The following is a 27755-nucleotide window of genomic DNA, read 5'->3' on the forward strand; positions in this document are numbered from 1 at the left end:
ACCTCAGACAAAAGTCTTGGGCCAGTTACTCTTTCTGATTTACAGACATGATTTACCAAATTGCGATAGTACAATGACAAAAGTTTCGTTATTTCAGTTGATTGCCTAATTTATACAACAATAAGAACAAGACAAGATACTGTTATTGAACAAGGACAGAACAAGGTATAGAAATGGAAATCCAATCGGAGCATGTATCCCCTCCCCCTCCACTAAATATGTCAATTATTATCAGTAGCAAAAAAAAAAACACTAAAAAAACAAACAAACATAAAACAATTCAAAAAGACTGATCTTATTCATGGTTACAAACTCAAAATATCTAGTCGAAAAGTAGACATATAAACAAAACTTCACAGACAGTAACAGTGTCTGGGGAGAATAAACTTGTTTTATGTTAGTGCCGTTAAAAAATCTGTCCAGAAATCACAGTCTTCTGTTGTGTAAGATGACACTGACAGTTAGTCTCGTGCGCAATTAAAGGTCCAGCATTGAGGCTGACGTAACAGAAGCTGGACAAACATTAACTTTGACCCAAAAATGGAAAAGTTGAGGAAAAGCAGATGTTTCTTGAAGTCTCAGAGAACTAAGACTCATGGACAATTTTTAGGGCATTAAAGATAATTTTAGTACAAAAAAAAATGAGAAAATTACTAGTCGGTATTGAACTATTTATGTCAGGGTTAAAGTATTGATTTAAGGGTAAGGGTTCATTTTATGGAATTGTTTAAGTATCGATGTACTTAGGTGCAATTTTTTTTTAGCAATTTTAACCATTATAGCTCAAATGATAGATTTTCGTAATAGTTTTTTTACGTGACAGCTCTCAAAATTCTGGATCAATACATACAATTTTAGGAGTTAGGAAGAAGGTGTCAAAGGAAATGGGGATTCTGGCGCCTCTGTGGATAAGTCCGAGTAGTAGAAGTTGCCTAAGTCCGAGTAGTAGAGGTTGGCTAAGTCCAAGTAGTAGAGGTTGGCTAAGTCCAAGTAGAGGTTGGCTAAGTCCAAGTAGTAGAGGTTGGCTAAGTCCAAGTAGTAGAGGTTGGCTAAGTCCAAGTAGTAGAGGTTGGCTAAGTCCAAGTAGTAGAGGTTGGCTAAGTCCAAGTAGTAGAGGTTGGCTAAGTCCAAGTAGAGGTTGGCTAAGTCCAAGTAGTAGAGGTTGGCTAAGTCCAAGTAGTAGAGGTTGGCTAAGTCCAAGTAGTAGAGGTTGGCTAAGTCCAAGTAGTAGAGGTTGGCTAAGTACAAGTAGTAGAGGTTGGCTAAGTCCAAGTAGAAGTTGCCTAAGTCCAAGTAGTAGAAGTTGGCTAAGTCCAACTAGTAGAGGTTGGCTAAGTCCAAGTAGTAGAAGTTGGCTAAGTCCAAGTAGTAGAGGTTGGCTAAGTCCAAGTAGTAGAGATTGGCTAAGTCCAAGTAGTAGAAGTTGGCTAAGTCCAAGTAGTAGAAGTTGGCTAAGTCCAAGTAGTAGAAGTTGGCTAAGTCCAAGTAGTAGAGATTGGCTAAGTCCAAGTAGTAGAAGTTGGCTAAGTCCAAGTAGTAGAAGTTGGCTAAGTCCAAGTAGTAGAAGTTGGCTAAGTCCAAGTAGTAGAGGTTGGCTAAGTCCAAGTAGTAGAGGTTGGCTAAGTCCAAGTAGAGGTTGGCTAAGTCCAAGTAGTAGAGGTTGGCTAAGTCCAAGTAGTAGAGGTTGGCTAAGTCCAAGTAGTAGAGGTTGGCTAAGTCCAAGTAGTAGAGGTTGGCTAAGTCCAAGTAGTAGAGGTTGGCTAAGTCCAAGTAGTAGAGGTTGGCTAAGTCCAAGTAGTAGAGGTTGGCTAAGTCCAAGTAGTAGAGGTTGGCTAAGTCCAAGTAGAGGTTGGCTAAGTCCAAGTAGTAGAGGTTGGCTAAGTCCAAGTAGTAGAGGTTGGCTAAGTCCAAGTAGTAGAGGTTGGCTAAGTCCAAGTAGTAGAGGTTGGCTAAGTCCAAGTAGTAGAGGTTGGCTAAGTCCAAGTAGAGGTTGGCTAAGTCCAAGTAGTAGAGGTTGGCTAAGTCCAAGTAGTAGAGGTTGGCTAAGTCCAAGTAGTAGAGGTTGGCTAAGTCCAAGTAGTAGAGGTTGGCTAAGTCCAAGTAGTAGAGGTTGGCTAAGTCCAAGTAGTAGAGGTTGGCTAAGTCCAAGTAGTAGAGGTTGGCTAAGTCCAAGTAGTAGAGGTTGGCTAAGTCCAAGTAGTAGAGGTTGGCTAAGTCCAAGTAGAGGTTGGCTAAGTCCAAGTAGTAGAGGTTGGCTAAGTCCAAGTAGTAGAGGTTGGCTAAGTCCAAGTAGTAGAGGTTGGCTAAGTCCAAGTAGTAGAGGTTGGCTAAGTCCAAGTAGTAGAGGTTGGCTAAGTCCAAGTAGTAGAGGTTGGCTAAGTCCAAGTAGAGGTTGGCTAAGTCCAAGTAGTAGAGGTTGGCTAAGTCCAAGTAGAGGTTGGCTAAGCTAACGAAGAAAAGGTAAACTGGTTGACATCGTGTCTGCTTTGAGTAACATCTACATGACTTGCTGTATGAAGGTTCTACATACGTCTGGTAGTCCGGACCAGAAAGTTCGCCGATTCGTTCCACATGGTGTTGATGATTTCAATCAATCAAACTATTTAAAAAAAGGGAGATAACAGGTTCCCCCCCCCCCCACACACACACACCACACATGTAACTTGGTTGTACAATCGTACATTCATTAGGACGACATTGACAAGATTTAATGGCTTTACGGAGAGGACACTTCACTGTTGCACAGAAAGTCTAGGGAGAGGTGTCTCATAGCTACCCAGTTTAGAACCTTTGAAGTCAAAGTGCACCTCGCGCTTAACACTAAAAGCTAATGACGTAATTCGAAGAATCCAATGATGTCTGTGAGTGATTCATGACATTGTCAAAAAGGTTTGGCATTTCAAGCTGACATCCAAATGTCATTCTGTTAATCCAATAAAAGTCTGTTGTCTCACAATCGACTCATTCACACGACGACATTTTTAGCAATACATTTTTATAAAGCGTAAACGCAAGCTTAAGTCATTAAACTATAGCCATTTGTTGCTTTAAGTCATTGATGCCAAACATTTGTCGCACTGCTGGGTGGAGAGAGAATGTGAATTTCCGACACATGGTCTCATTATATACTGTAGACAAATCTTACGAGGGTCCCAATAGAACTGGCCTGATTCGGCCGGAGGGCCGTAGTTTTCAGCATTTAGCTTTAAAAAGACTTATTCGGAAAGTAAGTTAAGACATCTGATTCGTGTCTTGCAGTTTCTATCTTTGGGAGAACACCGAGAACAAGATATGTTTACTACAATTCAACCACAACTATCAAATTTAGTCTTAGCAAGTCTACTAATCATTATGCTAATCATACAATATCCTGACAGTCATTGCCATGTAATGAACTCTATGTGCTTTATGCATATTTTAATTTAAATTATTTCTGATTGTGTTTATGTGATGTGTATACGTTTGTAAAATGGGGTTAGATCTTCAATTCGCTTTGCAATGGCTTTTCAATAAGTTTTAATTCAGACTGGAACCATGTCAAAATCCCTTCAGGCCCCAAAATCTCAAGTTCCCTCTCACATTGGCCGATACATTGTAATTATCACCTGGCCACTATCACAGGGCTTCTAGTTCTTTCTTTTTTTTATTTAATGATCGTCAAAGACAAAAAAAAAATGGCTACAAAACAAAAAACAAACATGCCAGCACGAACTGCCACATTGGCTTGAAGCAATATTGTTTTTTATGGAATTCAATTTTAAATAATTTTTTGCCAACACAATTTCTGTGCCATCTTTACTGCTTTTCTAAACCCTCTATATAACAATGGGAATGAGTTTCCTTCAATTCACTATTAAGCTAATCTTGAAGCCAGTTTCACTTTAATCAGGAACAAAAAAAAGCGGATGTTTCATTAAACGAAATGGAATGTTGGCATTCAAGGGAAACTCCGATGGTTTTTCAAATTTGTTATTGACATATTTAAATTCTGCGTAAAAAGTCTTAGTAGTAAACATTTTACCAATAATTAATTAATTTTTAGGAAAAAAAGTATTTAATAAATTAGACTGTATATTCTTGACATCTAAAAAAAAAGGGGGCGGGGGGTCTTCTTAGATATTTTGTTTTTAGGTTAGGCAAACGTCATTTCCCTCAAAAACACTGAAAGCATATTTTGATCTAAGATATCTAACCAATCCTATCGTTTCATTCTTACAGTGGTTGTTAGGCTTAGTGACGACCTAGTATATTGTTATGGTTAGGGTTATATATACATAAAGTAAAAAGTAAACTGTATTGTACATGCTTGACTAATTATGGTAGTGTGCTTTTCTCGACTGACCACTCAACACACACAAACACTATCGTTTGGTTATTTGTAATGACATGTAGCCGAGGCTAGTCTCTATATATATAGACTGTCCCAACAAGTGAATAGATCGTGTGTCTGGCTGATTCTTACAAACTGGTCAGTGTTTTTAGGAACTCCCGAGACCACCCAACTCTAATGGTCACCTAACTTTACCGAAGTTGCGGTAAGTGCTGGCCATATGACCAGTGACCCGTTAAAAAAGATGACTTTTACATTCTCTGTTCAATAGATCGTCAGGTATGAACGTGGAACTGGACTTACTTTTAATTTATAAGACGTAACAGGTCTTTTTATTGGCCCACATTTATTTATAAAATTGTTTAAAATCTGAGATTGAGAAAAGTTTGGGACAAGTTGTTCAAGGAGCAACGTATTTGGGCTCAAAACTTTTTTGTTCCAATAATACTTGAAGGATGTTCCTAAATCCAACCATTCGCTATCAGAAAACAAAAGTAGCTGCAGTTCTAGAACTTTGCAAGATTAACGTTTTTCTTTTTTTTTTTTTAGGTCTAGACGTGACAGACGGACGTACAGACGAACTACACAAAACTATTAGCGGCCTTTTCTCTTTCGAGTTCCACAGAAAAGGATATTGATATGTCTTGTTCAAAGTTGTATTCAATGTTGAAGTCATTTCTACATTTTGTTTTCATAGGTGCTTAACGACGATTTAGTGTTTATGAAACTTAGACGCGTGTAGGTAGCATATGTGCATAGTGTGTGTGGTATGTCAGTGTGTGTGTGGTATGTCAGTGTGTGTGTGGTATGTCAGCGTGTGTTTGTGTGTGGTATGTCAGCGTGTTTGTGTGTGGTATGTCAGTGTGTGCGTGCATGTGTGTGTATGGTATGTCAGTGTGTGTGTATGGTATGTCAGCGTGTGTGTGTGTGGCATGTCAGCATGTGTGTGTGGCATGTCAGCGTGTGTGTGTGGTATGTCAGCGTGTGTGTGTGTGGTATGTCAGCGTGTGTGTGTGTGTGGTATGTCAGCGTGTGTGTGAGGTATGTCAGCGTGTGTGTGTGTGACATTCATCATCCCAAAAAAAAAAATCACAGACTTTCTTTTGATCTCCAATGCCTGATCGTCTGCTGGTCAGTGTTAATTAACCTTGGTCGCTCTAGTACAAATTAACACCAGGCCTACAAGCTGAAGGTCAGTTCTCTAAAGGGTCATTGACACGCCATACACCAATGTGTGAGGAAGTCAGGATCTAGAGTTAAAGGGGTGGGGAAATAAAGCGTCAGTTTTGTATTGATCTACAGTGCAAGCTGGATAGCTATTCACAATATTGTGTCAAAGTAAAATGGTTGATTGCTTCTGCGTGTCAAGGACCTATTTGTCAATGTAGAATGTGGGCTCCTTTTTTTTTTCAAAGTACCTCTATTCAAGTTAGAACTTCATGGAACCTGGAAGGCGGAGGGTGGATGAAACGTAACAGTTGATGAATATCGCTGAGATAAGAAAACCGTAGTTTGACCGTTATAGTTTTTCATATTAAAAAAAAAAAGGAAAAAAGAATAAACATTTGTCTTTAGAAAAAAAACATTAGTAAAGACATGACGCAGTTAACTGAGTTGTTTATTAAATATAAATTGCTTCCAGTTTGAATGTTTTTTTATACTTTGAAAAATTATAACGGTCAAACTAGAATCTACCCAGTGCGGCACACGAGTTAGTCATTTATTTTCCAACACTATACATGAACTGTTCTAGAAAAACTTGGCTATAGCCGTTTTCGAGATCTGAGTCCGGGTTTCTCCAACCCACCCAGAAGGTTTTTCAAGGTAGATACGAGTTGAATAAAGGTATTCCAAAAAGTCGCTTTTAAGTCTGCGAGATATTAAAGTTGGGCCTCACTTATGGTAATTAATTAATTTCAGTGTAAATTGAATTTCTTTAGTTAATTTTCATTAATCTCATTTATCGAAGCGGCTAGAAATGCATATCAAAACCTACTTAAAACATATAACATGTACTATCGAATCCAGATGCCTGGTAGAGCAGTGTGCGCGCTGGACTGTTGTTCGGTTGTCTCAATGGTCCTGGGTTCAAACCCTGCCCACTGCCACCCTCGTCGTTCAGCTGGAGGTTAGGACTAGGAAGTAGATTATCTTCAACTCTGAAGGAACATCCGAAACATGACAAACATTTTACAAACAAAGCTCTAATTCGGATCTTTCTGATTATAGATACAACTTTCATTGCTCGTTCTTGGGCTTCTTCCGTATGAAAGTGAAAGTCTGTTTAAACTCATTTCTAAGTTGTTTCATCGTTAAAAAAGAATAAACTTATTCTCTTCAATTTACAGGACTTAGCAGCGTGTTACGTTTTTAATGAGCATGCACCACTAGACGAACACGTAGACACGCGTAGGACGTAACTATCTTCTCTTTTGAAGCAACGTCTGTAATTTATAAGATTTTCTTAGTTTTTTTTTTTTGCCATACGCATGCGCCGTTCAGTTCTCCCCCGCCACCAAACACATGCTATCTTTCCATCACATTCCAGTGTGTGCAATCAAGTTCTATATCAAAGGACACAAACAGACCAGGCACGTGAGTTCCCTACACCAATGAACTGCTACTAATTGAGTTTCTTTCATTAGTACTTTCTACCTTTCAATAAAGTCGTTATTGGTACTGAATCCAGGGCCTATGTACTCCCAGAGTTCCATCAACTCAACTAGGTTTCACTTAGTCATGATGGAGAGAGAGAGCTGTTAGTTTCCATTTAGTTTAGACTTTGATTAGGTACTTGCTGACCGAGTGGTAGAGCGGTTCAAGAGTTTTAGTTCGGATCTCCGTGAAGATTAACGATTGAAGTTTTGAGTTTAAAGGATGTCCAGCCTGCTCAAATGGACCCGTGACATTTGTTGGAACAGACAATTGTTGCTAATTAAAGAAAACTTTGAATAGTTTGGGCGCCGCCAAGTATTTCTTGCTGTGGACGCACCATAAAGACAAAATGTACTATGTTACCCTACGGTCCTGAGGTAATCTCATGCTCATTAAGTATTAACATTTTTGTGGTAGTCTTATTAAAGAATTTGTTCCCTTAAAAATTGTCTTTAATATTAGTTTGGTTCCTTTTTTTTTTTTTTTTTGCTTCTGGGGTTAGGGTTAGGGTTAGGGTTTTTGAGCAATTAACTTCTTGTGTTTTCAAAAACCGCCCCATTGTCTCATTCTCATTTGAATGACATTTCGAATTATCAAATTACTTTTTAAAAGCTTCAAAGCTGTTGTTTTTTTTAAATTGCAGCTACATTAAAAGTTACAGCTTATTGTTTTCAAAACAGATATTACTTGAAAGCATAGGATGACATTATTTGATATTTGTTTGGAACAGAATAGGGAGATACACACAAGTAACACGTTAACAATTGGGTCACCAAGCTGAAGGTTTGGTGTGACATTTGACATAGCCCTTCTTAAATGTTGCGTGAAAACCCTGCAAGGTGTCATGGTGTCACAAACCCGACACGGTGCCACAACACTGTCATGGTATCACTACACTGTCTGGTGTCACTACCCTGGCATGCTGTCACAACACTGGAATGGTGTCATGATATTGCTTTGTCTCACAACACTGGCATAGTGTCATGATATTTGCTTTGTCTCACTACACTGGCATGGTGTCATGATATTTGCTTTGTCTCACAACACTGGCATGGTGTCATGATATTTGCTTTGTCTCACAACACTGGCATGGTGTCATGATATTTGCTTTGTCTCACAACACTGGCATGGTGTCATATTTGCTTTGAGTAACAATACTGGCATGGTGTCATGATATTTGCTTTGTGTCACAACACTGGCATGGTGTCACTAACCTGCCATGAAGTTACTGAGCTAATATCCCTCAATGTAAATGTGTTACTATAATGAACAACTCTTTAGTAAACTTCTCCACATGAAAGAACTCTTAATGGCCCATCAACTTAGTGTCGATAAAACTTCTGATTTCGGAGATAACTTTACGAATCAAGATGCTTAGAATAAACAAATAACAAACATCCCAGTGTATCAACATAGATTAGTGTTATAGAGACAAGAAATGAAGAGACAGGGCTGTATTGGACGCTGTGTGCGCTGGTCCAGCTGTGACCAAGTGTAAGGTGTCAAACAGAAAACGGTGTTTATGGGAGGTGTGGGGGGGGGGAATACTTCAATCATCCCATCAACCCTAGCAAAACATGACTAGAACAGAATATTGCTTTCTTATGAAGTCATTGATCCGAGCTAAAATCGGAAGTGTTTTCATAGCGTGACAGAAAAGGAACTGATTGCTTTTACTACCAAATACATTTCAGACCAATGAAAAAAGGTAATACAAAGTTAATTTTACATCGGAAAAAAACAAAATTTCATTGACATGGGAGAAAATTAGATTTGGTCATGAATTGTTGATGTTTCTTTATTTCGTGCTTTTCTAAGCCATAGACTTTAAAAAATATATATCAGGGCACTTAACTATTTTATTATTTGAAAATACAGTTATAAAGCAAATCTTTTCTTTTAAGCATTGTGATTTTAAAAAAACAAAGCGATAAACAAAAGGGCAATATAGATATATGGATATTGATATAGATAGATAACAACTTCTCTCCCTCTCTCACTCCTCAGATAAATATAGTATCATATATTTTGTTTGAGTTCCTCAAAGTTTTACATGTTCCTAGTCTAAACTTCCCGCAGGACAACGGGAGATGGCAGCAGGCAGGATATGAACCCGGGACCATCAAGAAGACTGAAAGACAGTCCATTGCGTACACCGCATGACCATTGAACCATCGATAATGCTATTAGTATTGATGAATTTTCTGTTGTTCACATGTAGTGTTTATACCTTAACCAACCTATGTCAGGTTCTCAAAGATTTCCTAAACGAGTTTATATATGAATATGAATCACGAAGCTTATTTTATAAACCAGAATTTGAACTGCGATCTAGTGGTCAGATAGATAAATGCTTTTTTTTTACATCTGCAAGAGTAACATTGTCTTATATCTTCAAAACTTTCGTAGAAAAGAAATGAGGTTTATTTTCTACTGTTTAATTCGCCTTTAAGTCACTTTGTTTGTATATGACTTCGGGTCCGATTAGAGTCTCTTTAGGCCTAGCGCTCAAACCATTAGGCTAAGACCTGACTATTATGTATATAGGCTTGATTCGCATTCTTATTGCCTACACATCAGAACACAAATATGTGTGATTGTAGTTTTGGCCTACCTGTTATGACATACCATCACTAGGTCTGTTGGACATGCAGCTGACATTTTCTTATGATCGCATCTTTGATATTGACAAATCTTTAGTAGCTGTATTAGACACTTTTACCATCAGACACTATCGAACTTCCTCGCACTCTGACTTTAATGATGGCTTAGCTAACGACTTAGTTGTCTTGGTCCAGTTCTTGGATCTTTTTATCTGGATCTTTTTCACTCTGCCACTCTCTGCCTCTCTTTTTCTCTGTCTCTAACTCTTTCTCTCTAACTGACTCTAGTATATTTTGCGTCACTCAATAAAAAAAAACTCTAAAAGGCCAGAAAAACATGAGTTTGGTGGGGATAATGAAAGAGAAATAGCCCCTCTTTCCGGTGGGACGATAGCCGACACTGAAACTCACTTTCTGCGTGTTGTAGTGTTAGTGGGACATTTTCTGCGCCACCTGTCCTGTTCAGACATCTCTCAGACGTCTCTATCTTGGATGACGTGTTTGAACAATTGAAATACATTAGGTTCCTTTAGCTTACACAGACTTCCTGAAGCAAATCAAAGTTGTTTACTAATCTTATCATCTTATCACGTTTGATCATTTAATCGACGTCAACTAAGAAGATAAAGAGATGGTTGCGTGAGACAGAGAGCTTCGGGAAAAATGGTCACGTGATCAATAGAGCGTACGGCGCGAAACGAGCTCACTAACTATATCCGCCACTTTGCGAGAGTACCATTTTTAGACGCAAGTGCGTGTCTGAATAGCAACCACATCCGGTCACCCCACGTCTGCCCAGTCACATTACCCGCCAACGGAGACGTCTTCAAGGCGAGTAGATAGGAGATCCTCGCTTTGAGCGTCCCACTCGCATCCGATCAGCAGTATCGTTTGGTTAATTGCACTCTTTTCAGGTCTCGTTTAGTCCCGGAGACACAGCCCGTCCCTGCTCCGTAATGGTTTCTCTTGTGCCTGTTATTATTAGTTAAGCGGTATAATTATGTCTTGCCAGGGACGCCATGAAATCGACAAGATGGAGCTGACAGCAGATGTGAGAAGACCCGGAGCCGTGCTCTCCGAATGTGAATCTTTACAGATGAGAGTTTTCAGGGAGGGAGTGGGGAGTCATTCACTACGTTTCTCTACTCTTTTTTACTAGTTTGGACCGGATTTTGTTTTATAGCAGGGACTCCCATATGGGAGGAGAGAAAATGTCGGGTGTTTCTAGTGAGTGAAAGTAGTTGGCAGGAGGTAAATTTGTGAAAGTGAAGGTCCACTTCCAGATGTCTCCCTAGTCGTGTATGTAGACTTGATACAAGTGAGACTCACAATGTTTTCTTAGAGACACAGAAGGTACTGGGAGAAAACACAGATAACACTTACTTTGTATACCTAGATAACCCTAACCATATATAAACTATAAAAGTTATTCGTTGATAAAAACAAACCCGTCCAAACATGGAAGTTTCAGTACAAATATACCATGCGTCCATTTTCGAACAATGTTAATATTTATAAAAAAAAATGATTTTCCCTTTTAAATGTTTCTTTATGTTTTTATTTCTAGACAACTCATAACCATTAGTCATTTGAGATGGCATAATTAGTCTAAACAACTTAGCAGACTTTACATCAATGTTAAATTGTATTTAGACAAAAAAATCTCATTAAAAATTCTCTTTTTGAAATCATCAAAGTAATATGTATAAATAACCGCAGATATGGTCTTTAGCTTAGAATTTGTATACAGAGAAAATTTTTTTGCATAATTTAGATTTTATATATATATATAGTTTATAGTTTATATAGTTCATACTAGTTTATAGTTTAAGTACAGTTTATAATTTATGTTTAGATTTTGTTAATATATTTTGTAACAACGACACCGTGTTTCTAAATAGTATTTATGGTCTTACTCATGGTTGCAGTTTATATAGATCTAGCTACTAAAGGGGAGCGGTGGCTGAGCTGTACAGCGCTTGGCTATCTTGGTGAAGACTGGGGTTCTGAATTCGGGATCTTTTTGGGCGCCACTGAGTCCATCAAGCTCTAATGGGTACCTAACATTAGTTGGGGAAAAGTAAAGGCGGTTGGTCGTTGTGCTGAACACATGACACCCTCGATAACCGTGGGCCACAGAAACAGATGACCTTTACATCATCTGCCCTATAGAGTGTATAAAAGAGTGTATAAAAGTTAATAAGTGTTTATATTGAAAATTTAAGTTTGTACGTTCCGGACTAATAAAACAAAGCGCATGTATTAGTCAATTCCATGATTCCAGGTTTAAACTACATTTTGTCCTGGTGTATTTATTTCCCATAAGAAAACACATGAAATTAAAAGAGTAAAGATGCACTCTACAAGACTTCCTCAACCAAGCTCCTCAGTTTGAAGCAATGATCTTCATCGAGTCTTATTTGATCTTCTAGTCGCTTTCAACTTTAAGAACATGGTCAGAGAATCACAAGAGACTGTTCCAATAATGACTAGACATTATTCTGAATAACAATAAATCTACATAAATGTGTTGTTTTTGTTTTTTGCAAATTTCTGAGATACAAGTTGTTGTTTTTTAATGTTTATTGAAATAAGTTTGTTGGATTGTCGTAAAATAGTCTAATGGTTGACTTTTTGAGCCATTGTCTAGTATTTCAGAATTTTTGATATGCAATTATGTCAGCAGACGATAGGAGTTTTTGTAATTACCCTCTTCCTGATTTATATTTTATACGTCTGCCCGGGACACAATCGATAACATCCACCATTGGTTCTTTTGCGCATCTTAAGTCAGCCATTGGATGTTCCAAACAAACAAATCTGAGACAAAATATTTTTGTTTGCTTCGTCTGTAGAGTTATTGTTCATAAAATTTCAAAGCCAATGAAAGAAATTGAGTCCAAATTTAGAGTTGCGTGTTTTTTTGAAAAGTATATTTTATATTCAACGATTTTTCGGGTGTATGTTTCACTTTTTAGAATCTATAAAAAAATGGTAAAAGCTAGTAGTATCCTACAGTCTGTCTGTCAGTCACGTTCATTCTTGTTATCCTTTAAACTGCTTTTCGACAAGCAATGCTTTCCTAACAATTGACATATTGGGCTCGCCGATGAGTTTGTCTGAAATCATAAACTCCTTTCTTCTTGCTTCATCTTTTGGCTGCTTGCACTTTTTGTTTATTGTTTCTCATTGAGCACAAAGTCACGCATGCCATCGATAAAACATTTGTTTAAAAAATCATTGCGCTAGGATCGATTACCTCTGAAAGATTACATGTGTTTGCTGAGAACAAGAAGAGTCCAGTTGCCCATGCCAAGGACTATAAGCACGGACCTCATTAAAGAAAAGGGAAGTGCGGGTCCCATGCAAACTATCCCTTAAAACTAAAATAATGCTTTGGATTTTAGATGTCCCATTTTTTGAAGCTGGACAGTGGACATTTGTCTGAAGTTGCAATGTTCCAATTGCGAAGAGAATTGTAATGATCCCTGTGTGTTCAGAGTTTTAATATCCTCAGAGCGTTCAGAGTTGTAATGTTCCAAGTGCGTTCGGAGTTGCAATGTTCCCAGTGCGTTTGAACTGTAATGTTGCCAGTGCGTTCAGAGTTGTAATATTCTCAGAGCGTTCGGAGTAGTAATGTTCCCAGTCTCAAATGAACCCCTTTGCTCTTTGGTTGTTACGCCGCTGGGTAGTCAACACACAACATTCTTCTAAACATTTGGCGAAGAGGCTCTTCACTTAACAATCTTAAAAATATTGGATTTATAGATTGACCTGATCTAGACATGCCATGGCTAATACTCTATAGGCTTGTTCCAGATTTAAATTCCGCGATTTGCTCCCAACATTTTAAGGAAACGTATACACGCACAATGAGCAACCGCTTTTTTTTTACCTCAGTGGTTTTAAAGGGAAGAACTGCCTGTTCGTGTGGTAGGAACTTTGCACTGTCGTCGTCACAATGGCAATGGTCCCGAGCTCTATACATTCCCGCTGTCAGGTAGGATTTAAATAATCTTCAGTTATAAATGAACGCCCGTATATACTAACAAGTCCAACGAATTGGATGAGGATGATAGAAAAGATTCTTTATTAGCTTCAAAGTATGTAGGAATAAAATAATATGTACAGCTTTAAATCTTTACTGCCTAATGCGATCCCTCAATTACGCTATATTTATTAATTTTCTATTTATCATGAAGAGGCATGAATGGGTTAATCAAGATACACTATTTGTTCACACATTCTACAAAAGTAGGTTGTTCTAGAGCTACGCAGTGCCCTTAAACAATCAATCATGTAGAGCCACAAAGTCATTTAGACTCCCAATAAGCAACCGGAAGTTCAATTGTCTCTCTCAGACCATTCCGTGCGGGATGACTAGCAAACGATAAATAATGTGTGTAACATCTCCCGCCAAAACCAGAACTAAGGGGACGTAACGGAAAGACTAGAATATCATCTCAAGGGGGAGAGAAGTCTGCGACGCTGTAAGAGTGGTATTATACCTAATGTCTATTATCGTTTTGATGGAATTATTTCTCTCCCCCTTCTAGGAATAGTCTTTTCTTGGAGTTATTTATTTGGGTGAAAAATACAATAATTTCTGACATTTTCTATCAACGCAGCTACAGATAATTATACATTTAGCTGACCTAGACTCTGTATCGTTGGCTCGAGCCACGCTGTACTGGAACTTACGGTCATAAATTCTGACGCGTCAAAGTAAATTGAGTTTTCATCGATCTACTAGCAGAAGTACTCAGCTTCAAAACTGAAAAAAAAAATCAAAACGGCTAATAGCGACACAGAATGTACGAAGAAATAGCTTGAAATAATTGGGCGCGAAAAGTTCAATAAAATAATCGTCTGTTTCGATTCAATAACAGGTGATCATAGGTATCCAGAACATTTACTAGCAAAGAGTTACATATTTGTAACATATTGATTGTAAGAGAAGAGGAAATGATTTGCAAATCCTAGCTATACAAAAAACAGAAGTTGATGTTTACAGAAAGCTTTGACAGTATCAACATTTTATTTTCTTGATCAGCTTTTGTATTTATAAACACTAGGCCTACTAGTCCGATATGACCAGCGGTTTGCGGGCCTTAGGTTAGGTTTGACTACTGGATTAAAAATGGGCTTGCCCGTTTAGCGACATATTCATATCATATTGTGTTTCATATCAAATATAAAATACTGTGAAAACAGGTTTACCCGATTTGTTAAAAAGTTTCGTCCTTTAATAGAGATACCATTAGGTACTTTTTGTTTGTTTTTGTGTTTTCCCCCCCCTCTTGGATGTGGGAGGTACATTAAACATACACTACGGTCTCCACCATGATCTAAGGAACATTTATGTCAAGTTTGATCAATTTGGTCATACAGTTTTTATTTTTATTCGGGACATACATGCATACATACATACATACATACATACAAACATACAAACATACATACATACATACATACATACATACATATATACAAACATACATATATACAAACATACATACATACATACATACATACATACATACATACATACATACATACATACATGCATACATACATATATACAAACATACATACTGTTACGTCTTCCTATTTGATGAGACTCTTTAGACATGAAAACGACAAATCACAGTTTATAAATACTTTCATCTTTATTAACACTGAAAACACTTTCTCGTTCATATTCCTCCATTTTGGTTCTCCCCTCCCTTCAACACGCAATCGAAACCATTTCACATTGACACTCAGATGCGCACGTAACACATACATACATACATACATACATACACACATACATACATACATACATACATACATACATACATACATACATACATACATACATACATACATACATACACACAAACTTCTAAGAAAATATGGACTCAGAGACCTTAAGTAATGGTTTGAGAACCTCGAAATTTATGACTCGCTGGTCGAGAGGAGGTACGCTTGAACTTGGCTTGGCTGCCTATGAAAGGGTTCGAGGTCGACCCCCGATTCGAGCAGAGTTGTGTTTACTAAGCTTCTAAAGGCAGCATGGAAGAACCTTCTCCCAGACACCTTGAAAAGCGCTATATAAAAGCAAATAATTATTATTAATAAATGAACATTCCTTCACGTTTCGCAAATATTCACCCTTGAGATGCTGCTGAGGTTAGAAGTCAAAAGAGTGTCCAATAACCACTACATTGACAGTCTGTCTTAAATTTCCTCAATAAATGTCAGGTGGTCATTTTACAGCGCTACAAGAGTTCAACATTCAAATGACACACCTGGAGTCGAGCCTGATACTCTGTACTGGATGACATGCTGGACTGCTCGAATAGACATTGTTTTAGACCCCCTTCCTTTTCACATTGCAACTTTTAGGGTCCATTTCCATTGTATATATCCCTTTCACATTGCAACTTTTAAGGTCCATTTCCATTGTATATATCACTTTCACATTGCAACTTTTAAGGTCCATTTCCATTGTATATATCCCTTTCACATTGCAACTTTTAAGGTCCATTTCCATTGTATACATCCCTTTCACATTGCAACTTTTAAGGTCCATTTCCATTGTATATATCCCTTTCACATTGCAACTTTTAAGGTCCATTTCATTGTATATATCCCTTTCACATTGCAACTTTTAAGGTCCATTTCATTGTATATATCCCTTTCACATTGCAACTTTTAAGGTCCATTTCATTGTATATATCCCTTCACATTGCAACTTTTAAGGTCCATTTCCATTGTATATATCCCTTTCACATTGCAACTTTTAAGGTCCATTTCATTGTATATATCACTTTCACATTGCAACTTTTAAGGTCCATTTCATTGTATATATCCCTTTCACATTGCAACTTTTAAGGTCCATTTCATTGTATATATCCCTTTCACATTGCAACTTTTAAGGTCCATTTCATTGTATATATCCCTTTCACATTGCAACTTTTAAGGTCCATTTCATTGTATATATCCCTTTCACATTGCAACTTTTAAGGTCCATTTCATTGTATATATCCCTTTCACATTGCAACTTTTAACGTCCATTTCATTGTATATATCCCTTTCACATTGCAACTTTTAACGTCCATTTCATTGTATATATCCCTTTCACATTGCAACTTTTAAGGTTTATTTCATTGTATATATCCCTTTCACATTGCAACTTTTAAGGTCCATTTCATTGTATATATCCCTTTCACATTGCAACTTTTAAGGTCCATTTCATTGTATATATCCCTTTCACATTGCAACTTTTAAGGTCCATTTCATTGTATGTATCCCTTTCACATTGCAACTTTTAAGGTCCATTTCATTGTATGTATCCCTTTCACATTGCAACTTTTAAGGTCCATTTCATTGTATATATCCCTTTCACATTGCAACTTTTAAGGTCCATTTCATTGTATATATCCCTTTCACATTGCAACTTTTAAGGTCCATTTCATTGTATATATCCCTTTCACATTGCAACTTTTAAGGTCCATTTCATTGTATATATCCCTTTCACATTGCAACTTTTAAGGTCCATTTCCATTGTATATATCACTTTCACATTGCAACTTTTAAGGTCCATTTCATTGTATATATCCCTTTCACATTGCAACTTTTAGGGTCCATTTCCATTGTATATATCCCTTTCACATTGCAACTTTTAGGGTCCATTTCCATTGTATATATCACTTTCACATTGCAACTTTTAAGGTCCATTTCCATTGTATATATCACTTCCACATTGCAACTTTTAAGGTCCATTTCATTGTATATATCCCTTTCACATTGCAACTTTTAAGGTCCATTTTATTGTATATATCACTTTCACATTGCAACTTTTAAGGTCCATTTCCATTGTATATATCACTTTCACATTGCAACTTTTAAGGTCCATTTCCTTTGTATATATCACTTTCACATTTCATTTTTTAGGGTCCTTTTCCATTGTATATATCACTTCCACATTGCAACTTTTAAGGTCCATTTCATTGTATATATCCCTTTCACATTGCAACTTTTAACGTCCATTTCATTGTATATACCCCTTTCACATTGCAACTTTTAAGGTCCATTTCATTGTATATATCCCTTTCACATTGCAACTTTTAAGGTCCATTTCATTGTATATATCCCTTTCACATTGCAACTTTTAAGGTACATTTCATTGTATATATCCCTTTCACATTGCAACTTTTAAGGTCCATTTCATTGTATATATCCCTTTCACATTGCAACTTTTAAGGTCCATTTCATTGTATATATCCCTTTCACATTGCAACTTTTAAGGTCCATTTCATTGTATATATCACTTTCACATTGCAACTTTTAAGGTCCATTTCATTGTATATATACCTTTCACATTGCAACTTTTAAGGTCCATTTCATTGTATATATCCCTTTCACATTGCAACTTTTAAGGTCCATTTCATTGTATATATCCCTTTCACATTGCAACTTTTAAGGTCCATTTCCATTGTATATATCACTTTCACATTGCAACTTTTAAGGTCCATTTCATTGTATATATCCCTTTCACATTGCAACTTTTAAGGTCCATTTCATTGTATATATACCTTTCACATTGCAACTTTTAAGGTCCATTTCATTGTATATATCCCTTTCACATTGCAACTTTTAAGGTCCATTTCATTGTATATATCCCTTTCACATTGCAACTTTTAAGGTCCATTTCCATTGTATATATCACTTTCACATTGCAACTTTTAAGGTCCATTTCATTGTATATATCCCTTTCACATTGCAACTTTTAAGGTCCATTTCATTGTATATATTCCTTTCACATTGCAACTTTTAAGGTCCATTTCATTGTATATATCCCTTTCACATTGCAACTTTTAAGGTCCATTTCATTGTATATATCCCTTTCACATTGCAACTTTTAAGGTCCATTTCATTGTATATATCCCTTTCACATTGAAACTTTTAAGGTCCATTTCATTGTATATATCCCTTTCACATTGCAACTTTTAAGGTCCATTTCATTGTATATATCCCTTTCACATTGCAACTTTTAAGGTCCATTTCATTGTATACATCCCTTTCACATTGCAACTTTTAAGGTCCATTTTATTGTATATATCACTTTCACATTGAAACTTTTAAGGTCCATTTCCATTGTATATATCACTTTCACATTGCAACTTTTAAGGTCCATTTCCATTGTATATATCACTTTCACATTTCATTTTTTAGGGTCCATTTCCATTGTATATATCACTTCCACATTGCAACTTTTAAGGTCCATTTCATTGTATATATCCCTTTCACATTGCAACTTTTAAGGTCCATTTCATTGTATATATCCCTTTCACATTGCAAATTTTAAGGTCCATTTCATTGTATATATCCCTTTCACATTGCAACTTTTAAGGTCCATTTCATTGTATATATCCCTTTCACATTGCAACTTTTAAGGTCCATTTCATTGTATATATCCCTTTCACATTGCAACTTTTAAGTTCCATTTCATTGTATATATCCCTTTCACATTGCAACTTTTAAGGTCCATTTCATTGTATATATCACTTTCACATTGCAACTTTTAAGGTCCATTTCCATTGTATATATCACTTTCACATTGCAACTTTTAAGGTCCATTTCCATTGTATATATCACTTTCACATTGCAACTTTTAGGGTCCATTTCCATTGTATATATCACTTCCACATTGCAACTTTTAAGGTCCATTTCATTGTATATATCCCTTTGACATTGCAACTTTTAAGGTCCATTTCATTGTATATATCCCTTTCACATTGCAACTTTTAAGGTCCATTTCATTGTATATATCCCTTTCACATTGAAACTTTTAAGGTCCATTTCATTGTATATATCACTTTCACATTGCAACTTTTAAGGTCCATTTCATTGTATATATCCCTTTCACATTGCAACTTTTAGGGTCCATTTCCATTGTATATATCACTTCCACATTGCAACTTTTAAGGTCCATTTCATTGTATATATCCCTTTGACATTGCAACTTTTAAGGTCCATTTCATTGTATATATCCCTTTCACATTGCAACTTTTAAGGTCCATTTCATTGTATATATCCCTTTCACATTGAAACTTTTAAGGTCCATTTCATTGTATATATCCCTTTCACATTGAAACTTTTAAGGTCCATTTCATTGTATATATCCCTTTCACATTGCAACTTTTAAGGTACATTTCATTGTATATATCACTTTCACATTGCAACTTTTAGGGTCCATTTCATTGTATATATCCCTTTCACATTGCAACTTTTAAGGTCCATTTCATTGTATATATCCCTTTCACATTGCAACTTTTAAGGTCCATTTCATTGTATATATCCCTTTCACATTGCAACTTTTAAGGTCCATTTCATTGTATATATCACTTTCACATTGCAACTTTTAAGGTCCATTTCATTGTATATATCACTTTCACATTGCAACTTTTAAGGTCCATTTCATTGTATATATCACTTCCACATTGCAACTTTTAAGGTCCATTTCATTGTATATATCCCTTTCACATTGCAACTTTTAAGGTCTATTTCATTGTATATATTCCTTTCACATTGCAACTTTTAAGGTCCATTTCATTGTATATATCCCTTTCACATTGAAACTTTTAAGGTCCATTTCATTGTATATATCCCTTTCACATTGCAACTTTTAAGGTCCATTTCATTGTATATATCCCTTTCACATTGCAACTTTTAAGGTCCATTTCATTGTATATATCCCTTTCACATTGCAACTTTTAAGGTCCATTTCCATTGTATATATCACTTTCACATTGCAACTTTTAAGGTCCATTTCATTGTATATATCCCTTTCACATTGCAACTTTTAGGGTCCATTTCATTGTATATATCCCTTTCACATTGCAACTTTTAAGGTCCATTTCATTGTATATATCCCTTTCACATTGCTACTTTTAAGGTCCATTTCATTGTATAAATCCCTTTCACATTGCAACTTTTAAGGTCCATTTCATTGTATATATCACTTTCACATTGCAACTTTTAAGGTCCATTTCATTGTATATATCCCTTTCACATTGCAACTTTTAACGTCCATTTCATTGTATATATCCCTTTCACATTGCAACTTTTAAGGTCCATTTCATTGTATATATTCCTTTAACATTGCAACTTTTAAGGTCCATTTCATTGTATATATCCCTTTCACATTGCAACTTTTAAGGTCCATTTCATTGTATATATCACTTTCACATTGCAACTTTTAAGGTCCATTTCATTGTATATATCACTTTCACATTGCAACTTTTAGGGTCCATTTCATTGTATATATCCCTTTCACATTGCAACTTTTAAGGTCCATTTCATTGTATATATCCCTTTCACATTGCAACTTTTAAGGTCCATTTCATTGTATATATCACTTTCACATTGCAACTTTTAAGGTCCATTTCATTGTATATATCCCTTTCAAATAATGTAAAAACACGTTTTAAGATACACTAAAAAAAATTAAGCTTTTTATTTTCTCTTGAAACATGAAATGTTTTGTCAGACAATGGCCACGACCCTAAGCCCACCTTTGTGTGAGTAGGAATGTATAATGTTGTGACACACTGACAACACCATGCTTATAAAATGAGTTATACTGGGACCTGGGCGCTGCTAGGGGTTGGTGCTGTTTTGGGTGCGTGATTTAGGTCCTCCTTGGGGCTTTTCTGTTTCGCCCTATTTTCTTCCCCTTCTTCTCTCAGTAACCGAGTTACTTAAGTGCTTTTACTATTGTGCTCAACATGCCATGTTTATTCATAGAAGTTTAATTTAGGATAGGTTGTATGTGGCACTGCTTGGGGTGACAAAAGCTCCAGCTACTTCTTGACCAAAACGTCTGATTTGTATATTTTTTTTCTTTTTGAAATTTTAACTAAACAGGTCAATGAAATTGTAAACTCGAGTGTCATCATCCAACATAGTCTAAGAGGTGCAGTAAGGCAATAGATCGAGTGTCATCATCCAACATAGTCTAAGAGGCAATAGATCGAGTGTCATCATCCAACATAGTCTAAGAGGCAATAGATCGAGTGTCATCATCCAACATAGTCTAAGAGGTGCAGTCAATAGATCGAGTGACATCATCCAACATAGTCTAAGAGGTGCAGTCAATAGATCGAGTGTCATCATCCAACATAGTCTAAGAGGTGCAGTCAATAGATCGAGTGTCATCATCCAACATAGTCTAAGAGGTGCAGTCAATAGATCGAGTGTCATCATCCAACATAGTCTAAGAGGTGCAGTAAGGCAATATATCGAGTGTCATCATCCAACATAGTCTAAGAGGCAATAGATCGAGTGTCATCATCCAACATAGTCTAAGAGGCAATAGATCGAGTGTCATCATCCAACATAGTCTAAGAGGTGCAGTCAATAGATCGAGTGTCATCATCCAACATAGTCTAAGAGGTGCAGTAAGGCAATAGATCGAGTGTCATCATCCAACATAGTCTAAGAGGTGCAGTAAGTCAATAGATCGAGTGTCATCATCCAACATAGTCTAAGAGGTGCAGGCAATAGATCGAGTGACATCATCCAACATAGTCTAAGAGGTGCAGTAAGTCAATAGATCGAGTGTCATCATCCAACATAGTCTAAGAGGTGCAGTAAGTCAATAGATCGAGTGTCATCATCCAACATAGTCTAAGAGGTGCAGGCAATAGATCGAGTGACATCATCCAACATAGTCTAAGAGGTGCAGTAAGGCAATAGATCGAGTGTCATCATCCAACATAGTCTAAGAGGTGCAGTAAGTCAATAGATCGAGTGTCATCATCCAACATAGTCTAAGAGGTGCAGGCAATAGATCGAGTGACATCATCCAACATAGTCTAAGAGGTGCAGTCAGGCAATAGATCGAGTGTCATCATCCAACATAGTCTAAGAGGTGCAGTAAGTCAATAGATCGAGTGTCATCATCCAACATAGTCTAAGAGAGGTGCAGTCAGGCAATAGATCGAGTGTCATCATCCAACATAGTCTAAGAGAGGTGCAGTCAGGCAATAGATCGAGTGTCATCATCCAACATAGTCTAAGAGGTGCAGTAAGGCAATAGATCGAGTGTCATCATCCAACATAGTCTAAGAGGTGCAGTCAGGCAATAGATCGATTGACATCATCCAACATAGTCTAAGAGGTGCAGTAAGGCAATAGATCGATTGACATCATCCAACATAGTCTAAGAGGTGCAGTAAGGCAATAGATCGATTGACATCATCCAACATAGTCTAAGAGGTGCAGTCAATAGATCGAGTGTCATCATCCAACATAGTCTAAGAGGTGCAGTAAGGCAATAGATCGAGTGACATCATCCAACATAGTCTAAGAGGTGCAGTAAGTCAATAGATCGAGTGTCATCATCCAACATAGTCTAAGAGGTGCAGTCAGGCAATAGATCGATTGACATCATCCAACATAGTCTAAGAGGTGCAGTAAGGCAATAGATCGATTGACATCATCCAACATAGTCTAAGAGGTGCAGTCAATAGATCGAGTGTCATCATCCAACATAGTCTAAGAGGTGCAGTAAGGCAATAGATCGAGTGACATCATCCAACATAGTCTAAGAGGTGCAGTAAGGCAATAGATCGAGTGTCATCATCCAACATAGTCTAAGAGGTGCAGTCAGGCAATAGATCGATTGACATCATCCAACATAGTCTAAGAGGTGCAGTAAGGCAATAGATCGATTGACATCATCCAACATAGTCTAAGAGGTGCAGTAAGGCAATAGATCGATTGACATCATCCAACATAGTCTAAGAGGTGCAGTAAGGCAATAGATCGAGTGTCATCATCCAACATAGTCTAAGAGGTGCAGTCAGGCAATAGATCGATTGACATCATCCAACATAGTCTAAGAGGTGCAGTAAGGCAATAGATCGATTGACATCATCCAACATAGTCTAAGAGGTGCAGTAAGGCAATAGATCGATTGACATCATCCAACATAGTCTAAGAGGTGCAGTCAATAGATCGAGTGTCATCATCCAACATAGTCTAAGAGGTGCAGTAAGGCAATAGATCGAGTGACATCATCCAACATAGTCTAAGAGGTGCAGTAAGTCAATAGATCGAGTGTCATCATCCAACATAGTCTAAGAGGTGCAGTAAGGCAATAGATCGAGTGTCATCATCCAACATAGTCTAAGAGGTGCAGTCAGGCAATAGATCGATTGACATCATCCAACATAGTCTAAGAGGTGCAGTAAGGCAATAGATCGATTGACATCATCCAACATAGTCTAAGAGGTGCAGTAAGGCAATAGATCGATTGACATCATCCAACATAGTCTAAGAGGTGCAGTCAATAGATCGAGTGTCATCATCCAACATAGTCTAAGAGGTGCAGTAAGGCAATAGATCGAGTGTCATCATCCAACATAGTCTAAGAGGTGCAGTAAGGCAATAGATCGAGTGTCATCATCCAACATAGTCTAAGAGGTGCAGTCAGGCAATAGATCGATTGACATCATCCAACATAGTCTAAGAGGTGCAGTAAGGCAATAGATCGATTGACATCATCCAACATAGTCTAAGAGGTGCAGTAAGGCAATAGATCGATTGACATCATCCAACATAGTCTAAGAGGTGCAGTCAATAGATCGAGTGTCATCATCCAACATAGTCTAAGAGGTGCAGTAAGGCAATAGATCGAGTGTCATCATCCAACATAGTCTAAGAGGTGCAGTAAGGCAATAGATCGAGTGTCATCATCCAACATAGTCTAAGAGGTGCAGTCAGGCAATAGATCGATTGACATCATCCAACATAGTCTAAGAGGTGCAGTAAGGCAATAGATCGATTGACATCATCCAACATAGTCTAAGAGGTGCAGTAAGGCAATAGATCGATTGACATCATCCAACATAGTCTAAGAGGTGCAGTAAGGCAATAGATCGATTGACATCATCCAACATAGTCTAAGAGGTGCAGTAAGGCAATAGATCGAGTGTCATCATCCAACATAGTCTAAGAGGTGCAGTAAGGCAATAGATCGAGTGTCATCATCCAACATAGTCTAAGAGGTGCAGTAAGGCAATAGATCGATTGACATCATCCAACATAGTCTAAGAGGTGCAGTAAGGCAATAGATCGATTGACATCATCCAACATAGTCTAAGAGGTGCAGTAAGGCAATAGATCGATTGACATCATCCAACATAGTCTAAGAGGTGCAGTAAGGCAATAGATCGATTGACATCATCCAACATAGTCTAAGAGGTGCAGTCAATAGATCGAGTGTCATCATCCAACATAGTCTAAGAGGTGCAGTAAGGCAATAGATCGATTGACATCATCCAACATAGTCTAAGAGGTGCAGTAAGTCAATAGATCGAGTGTCATCATCCAACATAGTCTAAGAGGTGCAGTCAGGCAATAGATCGATTGACATCATCCAACATAGTCTAAGAGGTGCAGTAAGGCAATAGATCGATTGACATCATCCAACATAGTCTAAGAGGTGCAGTCAATAGATTGAGTGTCATCATCCAACATAGTCTAAGAGGTGCAGTAAGGCAATAGATCGAGTGACATCATCCAACATAGTCTAAGAGGTGCAGTAAGGCAATAGATCGATTGACATGTCCTTGTTCTCTGTTCATTGATTCTCATTCAAGATTCACTCAATACCTTGACACCGGGTTTACTCTTCTAGACCCTAACACTAACGCTAACTAGCTGCCAAATATCCACGTTTTACCGATTGTCATCTATATTATCTTTTTTTTTCTCATGGGCGCCGCCAAAGGAAGAAAAAAAAGATAATCAGGTTATCGGAAACGCAGCGCGGGGGAGGGGGAGAAAGATGGACGACAGGTAAAACTGGACAGGTTTAAGAATTGTTTTTTCTTTCGCGCTGTCATATGTGCAGATATGTTTCCACAGTCTGTCATAAAGCACTCGTCGGGTGCTCGTGTCTTTTGTTTGTTGTAGCGGCTTGTTTAATCACCAGATACTTTACCAGTCTAGTGTAGTGATCGATAGGGTGGGGGGTGAGAGGAGAGGGGTAACGATCCAAGTGACAGCGGGCTGGCTGTGCATAATTTACTACACTGATAGCAAGACACTTCAGGGTCGGAAGACTATTTTAGCCATATATTGTACACCAGCCATTCCTTCACTTGTTTTGGTGACTGTTTCTGCTATCAGCTTGAAACATCCACGAAAGCCGAATATTAAAGAAGAAAAACATTAAAAATATATTTTTAAAAAATACAATGCTCCATTTTTTAATTTAAAATATCATAAAATAATAATTTGAAAAAAAAATAAAATATTTGGTTCAAACCGGGTATCGAACACGTGACATCGTCAGATTCTTTAACGTACGAGGTTTCTGATTCGGCCAGTGGGCAATGAGATGGATGTGATTATTTGTTGGTATGCTCTTTTATATGGACATCTGCATCTAGGACTAGACCTAGACTTCTTATTTAGAACACTGAAGATCTAGACTAGACCTAGATCCACTTCTAGATCTAGATGTATACTGTAGTTGCTCTACCCAACACAAAGAAATATAAGTAAAGCTTAGATAAACTTTCAATAAACTTGAAACAGCTTTAAACTGACTCGGTTATCTCATAATATCGGTACACTACGGCTGACTATGCGATGTTGTTGTTGTTTTATTATTATTGACTAATTCCGATGATAAGCCTCTAAATCTAGACTTTAACATTGTCCTGAACATTCATTTATTAAACTCTTGAATCAATAAAGTCTTACATTCGGAAATTCACGAACGCGATAGTCCTTTCAAGAACGCGATAGTCCTTTTAAGAACGCGATAGTCCTTTCAAGAACGCGATAGTCCTTTCAAGAACACGATAGCCCTTTCAAGAACACAATAGCCCTTTCAAGAACGCGACAGTCCTTTCAAGAACGCGATAGTCCTTTCAAGAACACAATAGCCCTTTCAAGAACACGATAGCCCTTTCAAGAACGCGACAGTCCTTTCAAGAACGCGATAGTCCTTTCAAGAACGCGACAGTCCTTTCAAGAACGCGATAGTCCTTTCAAGAACGCGATAGTCCTTTCAAGAACGCGATAGTCCTTTTAAGAACGCGATAGTCCTTTCAAGAACACGATAGCCCTTTCAAGAACACAATAGCCCTTTCAAGAACGCGACAGTCCTTTCAAGAACGCGATAGTCCTTTCAAGAACGCGATAGTCCTTTCAAGAACGCGATAGTCCTTTCAAGAACGCGATAGTCCTTTCAAGAACACGATAGCCCTTTCAAGAACACAATAGCCCTTTCAAGAACGCGACAGTCCTTTCAAGAACGCTATAGTCCTTTCAAGAACGCGATAGTCCTTTCAAGAACACAATAGCCCTTTCAAGAACGCGACAGTCCTTTCAAGAACGCGATAGTCCTTTCAAGAACGCGATAGTCCTTTCAAGAACGCGATAGTCCTTTCAAGAACGCGATAGTCCTTTCAAGAACGCGATAGTCCTTTCAAAACCAATGTTGGCGCTAGATCTATGTAATTCTTTATCTCAAGCCAAATTTACATTTATTTATGTTTACTTTGAAAAAAGATAGTGGTCAAATTAGAGTCTTCCCCATATGGCCAACGAGTTAGTAATTCTTTTCTCAGCGATATCGATAGACCGCTAAATTTGTAGGAAAATGGTAAGAGCCATTTTTGAGATCAACATCCAGGCTGGTTACAGGTTCCACAACGTTCTGACGACTAGAGGTATTGTAAAAAAAAACCTTACACAAAAATGTACACTTCACTAAGAACAGAAACAGTTCATTGTAATTCATAGAGATATCACTAGCAAGTCAAGTCGGATTGCAGCCCCCACTACCTTGAGCCGGCGAGAGAGTCGCCATAAAAATATTGCTATCCTCGTGGCATTTTGTTAATTCTATGTTCGCTTTGGGATTGAATCCTGTTTGTCATTGCAACCTTTCTGTAGGAACCAAAGCAGTTTGAAACCACTCATTTTTGAGTTTGTTTGTTTTTTTTTTCTTTTGTTTATTTTTATATATGATGGGGCAAGAAAAAGTCAAGGTCATAGTTATCTATTCTTATCGTTTGCTGACATTTTAAAATTGGTTTAGGCCAGCTTCTAGCAGTACAGTGAGCCTTGAATGAACATTGACCATGTGTTTAAAC

At 37.4% G+C, this 27755-nt stretch overlaps 2 protein-coding genes across 4 annotated transcripts in view; one reads left to right on the forward strand and one right to left on the reverse strand.

Moving 5' to 3' along the window:
• The window catches only part of LOC106062095 (calcitonin gene-related peptide type 1 receptor-like), a 176958-nt gene that overhangs the window by 20093 nt on the left and 129110 nt on the right, over positions 1-27755 (forward strand). The window lies entirely within an intron of this gene.
• On the reverse strand, positions 1318-2770 carry LOC129924564 (toll-like receptor 4). Its single transcript, XM_056020078.1, has 2 exons — positions 2721-2770; positions 1318-2446 (listed from the first exon to the last, which is right to left on the reverse strand). Exons 1-2 carry the CDS (start codon positions 2768-2770, stop codon positions 1318-1320), a joined length of 1179 nt encoding a protein of 392 aa, XP_055876053.1.

Source organism: Biomphalaria glabrata, chromosome 1 (assembly GCF_947242115.1).
Source record: "Biomphalaria glabrata chromosome 1, xgBioGlab47.1, whole genome shotgun sequence".
NCBI classification, from domain to species: Eukaryota; Metazoa; Mollusca; class Gastropoda; family Planorbidae; genus Biomphalaria; species Biomphalaria glabrata.

What these genes read in the sequence shown, in the direction of transcription:
- LOC129924564 (XM_056020078.1), bottom strand. Translation starts at nt 2,770, where the DNA reads ATGAGACACCTCTCCCTAGACTTTCTGTGCAACAGTGAAGTGTCCTCT. An exon ending in AACAGTGAAGTGTCCTCTCC is followed by an intron (nt 2,447 to 2,720) that starts GTAAAGCCATTA and finishes TTTCTTCGTTAG; the next exon opens with CTTAGCCAACCTCTACTTGG.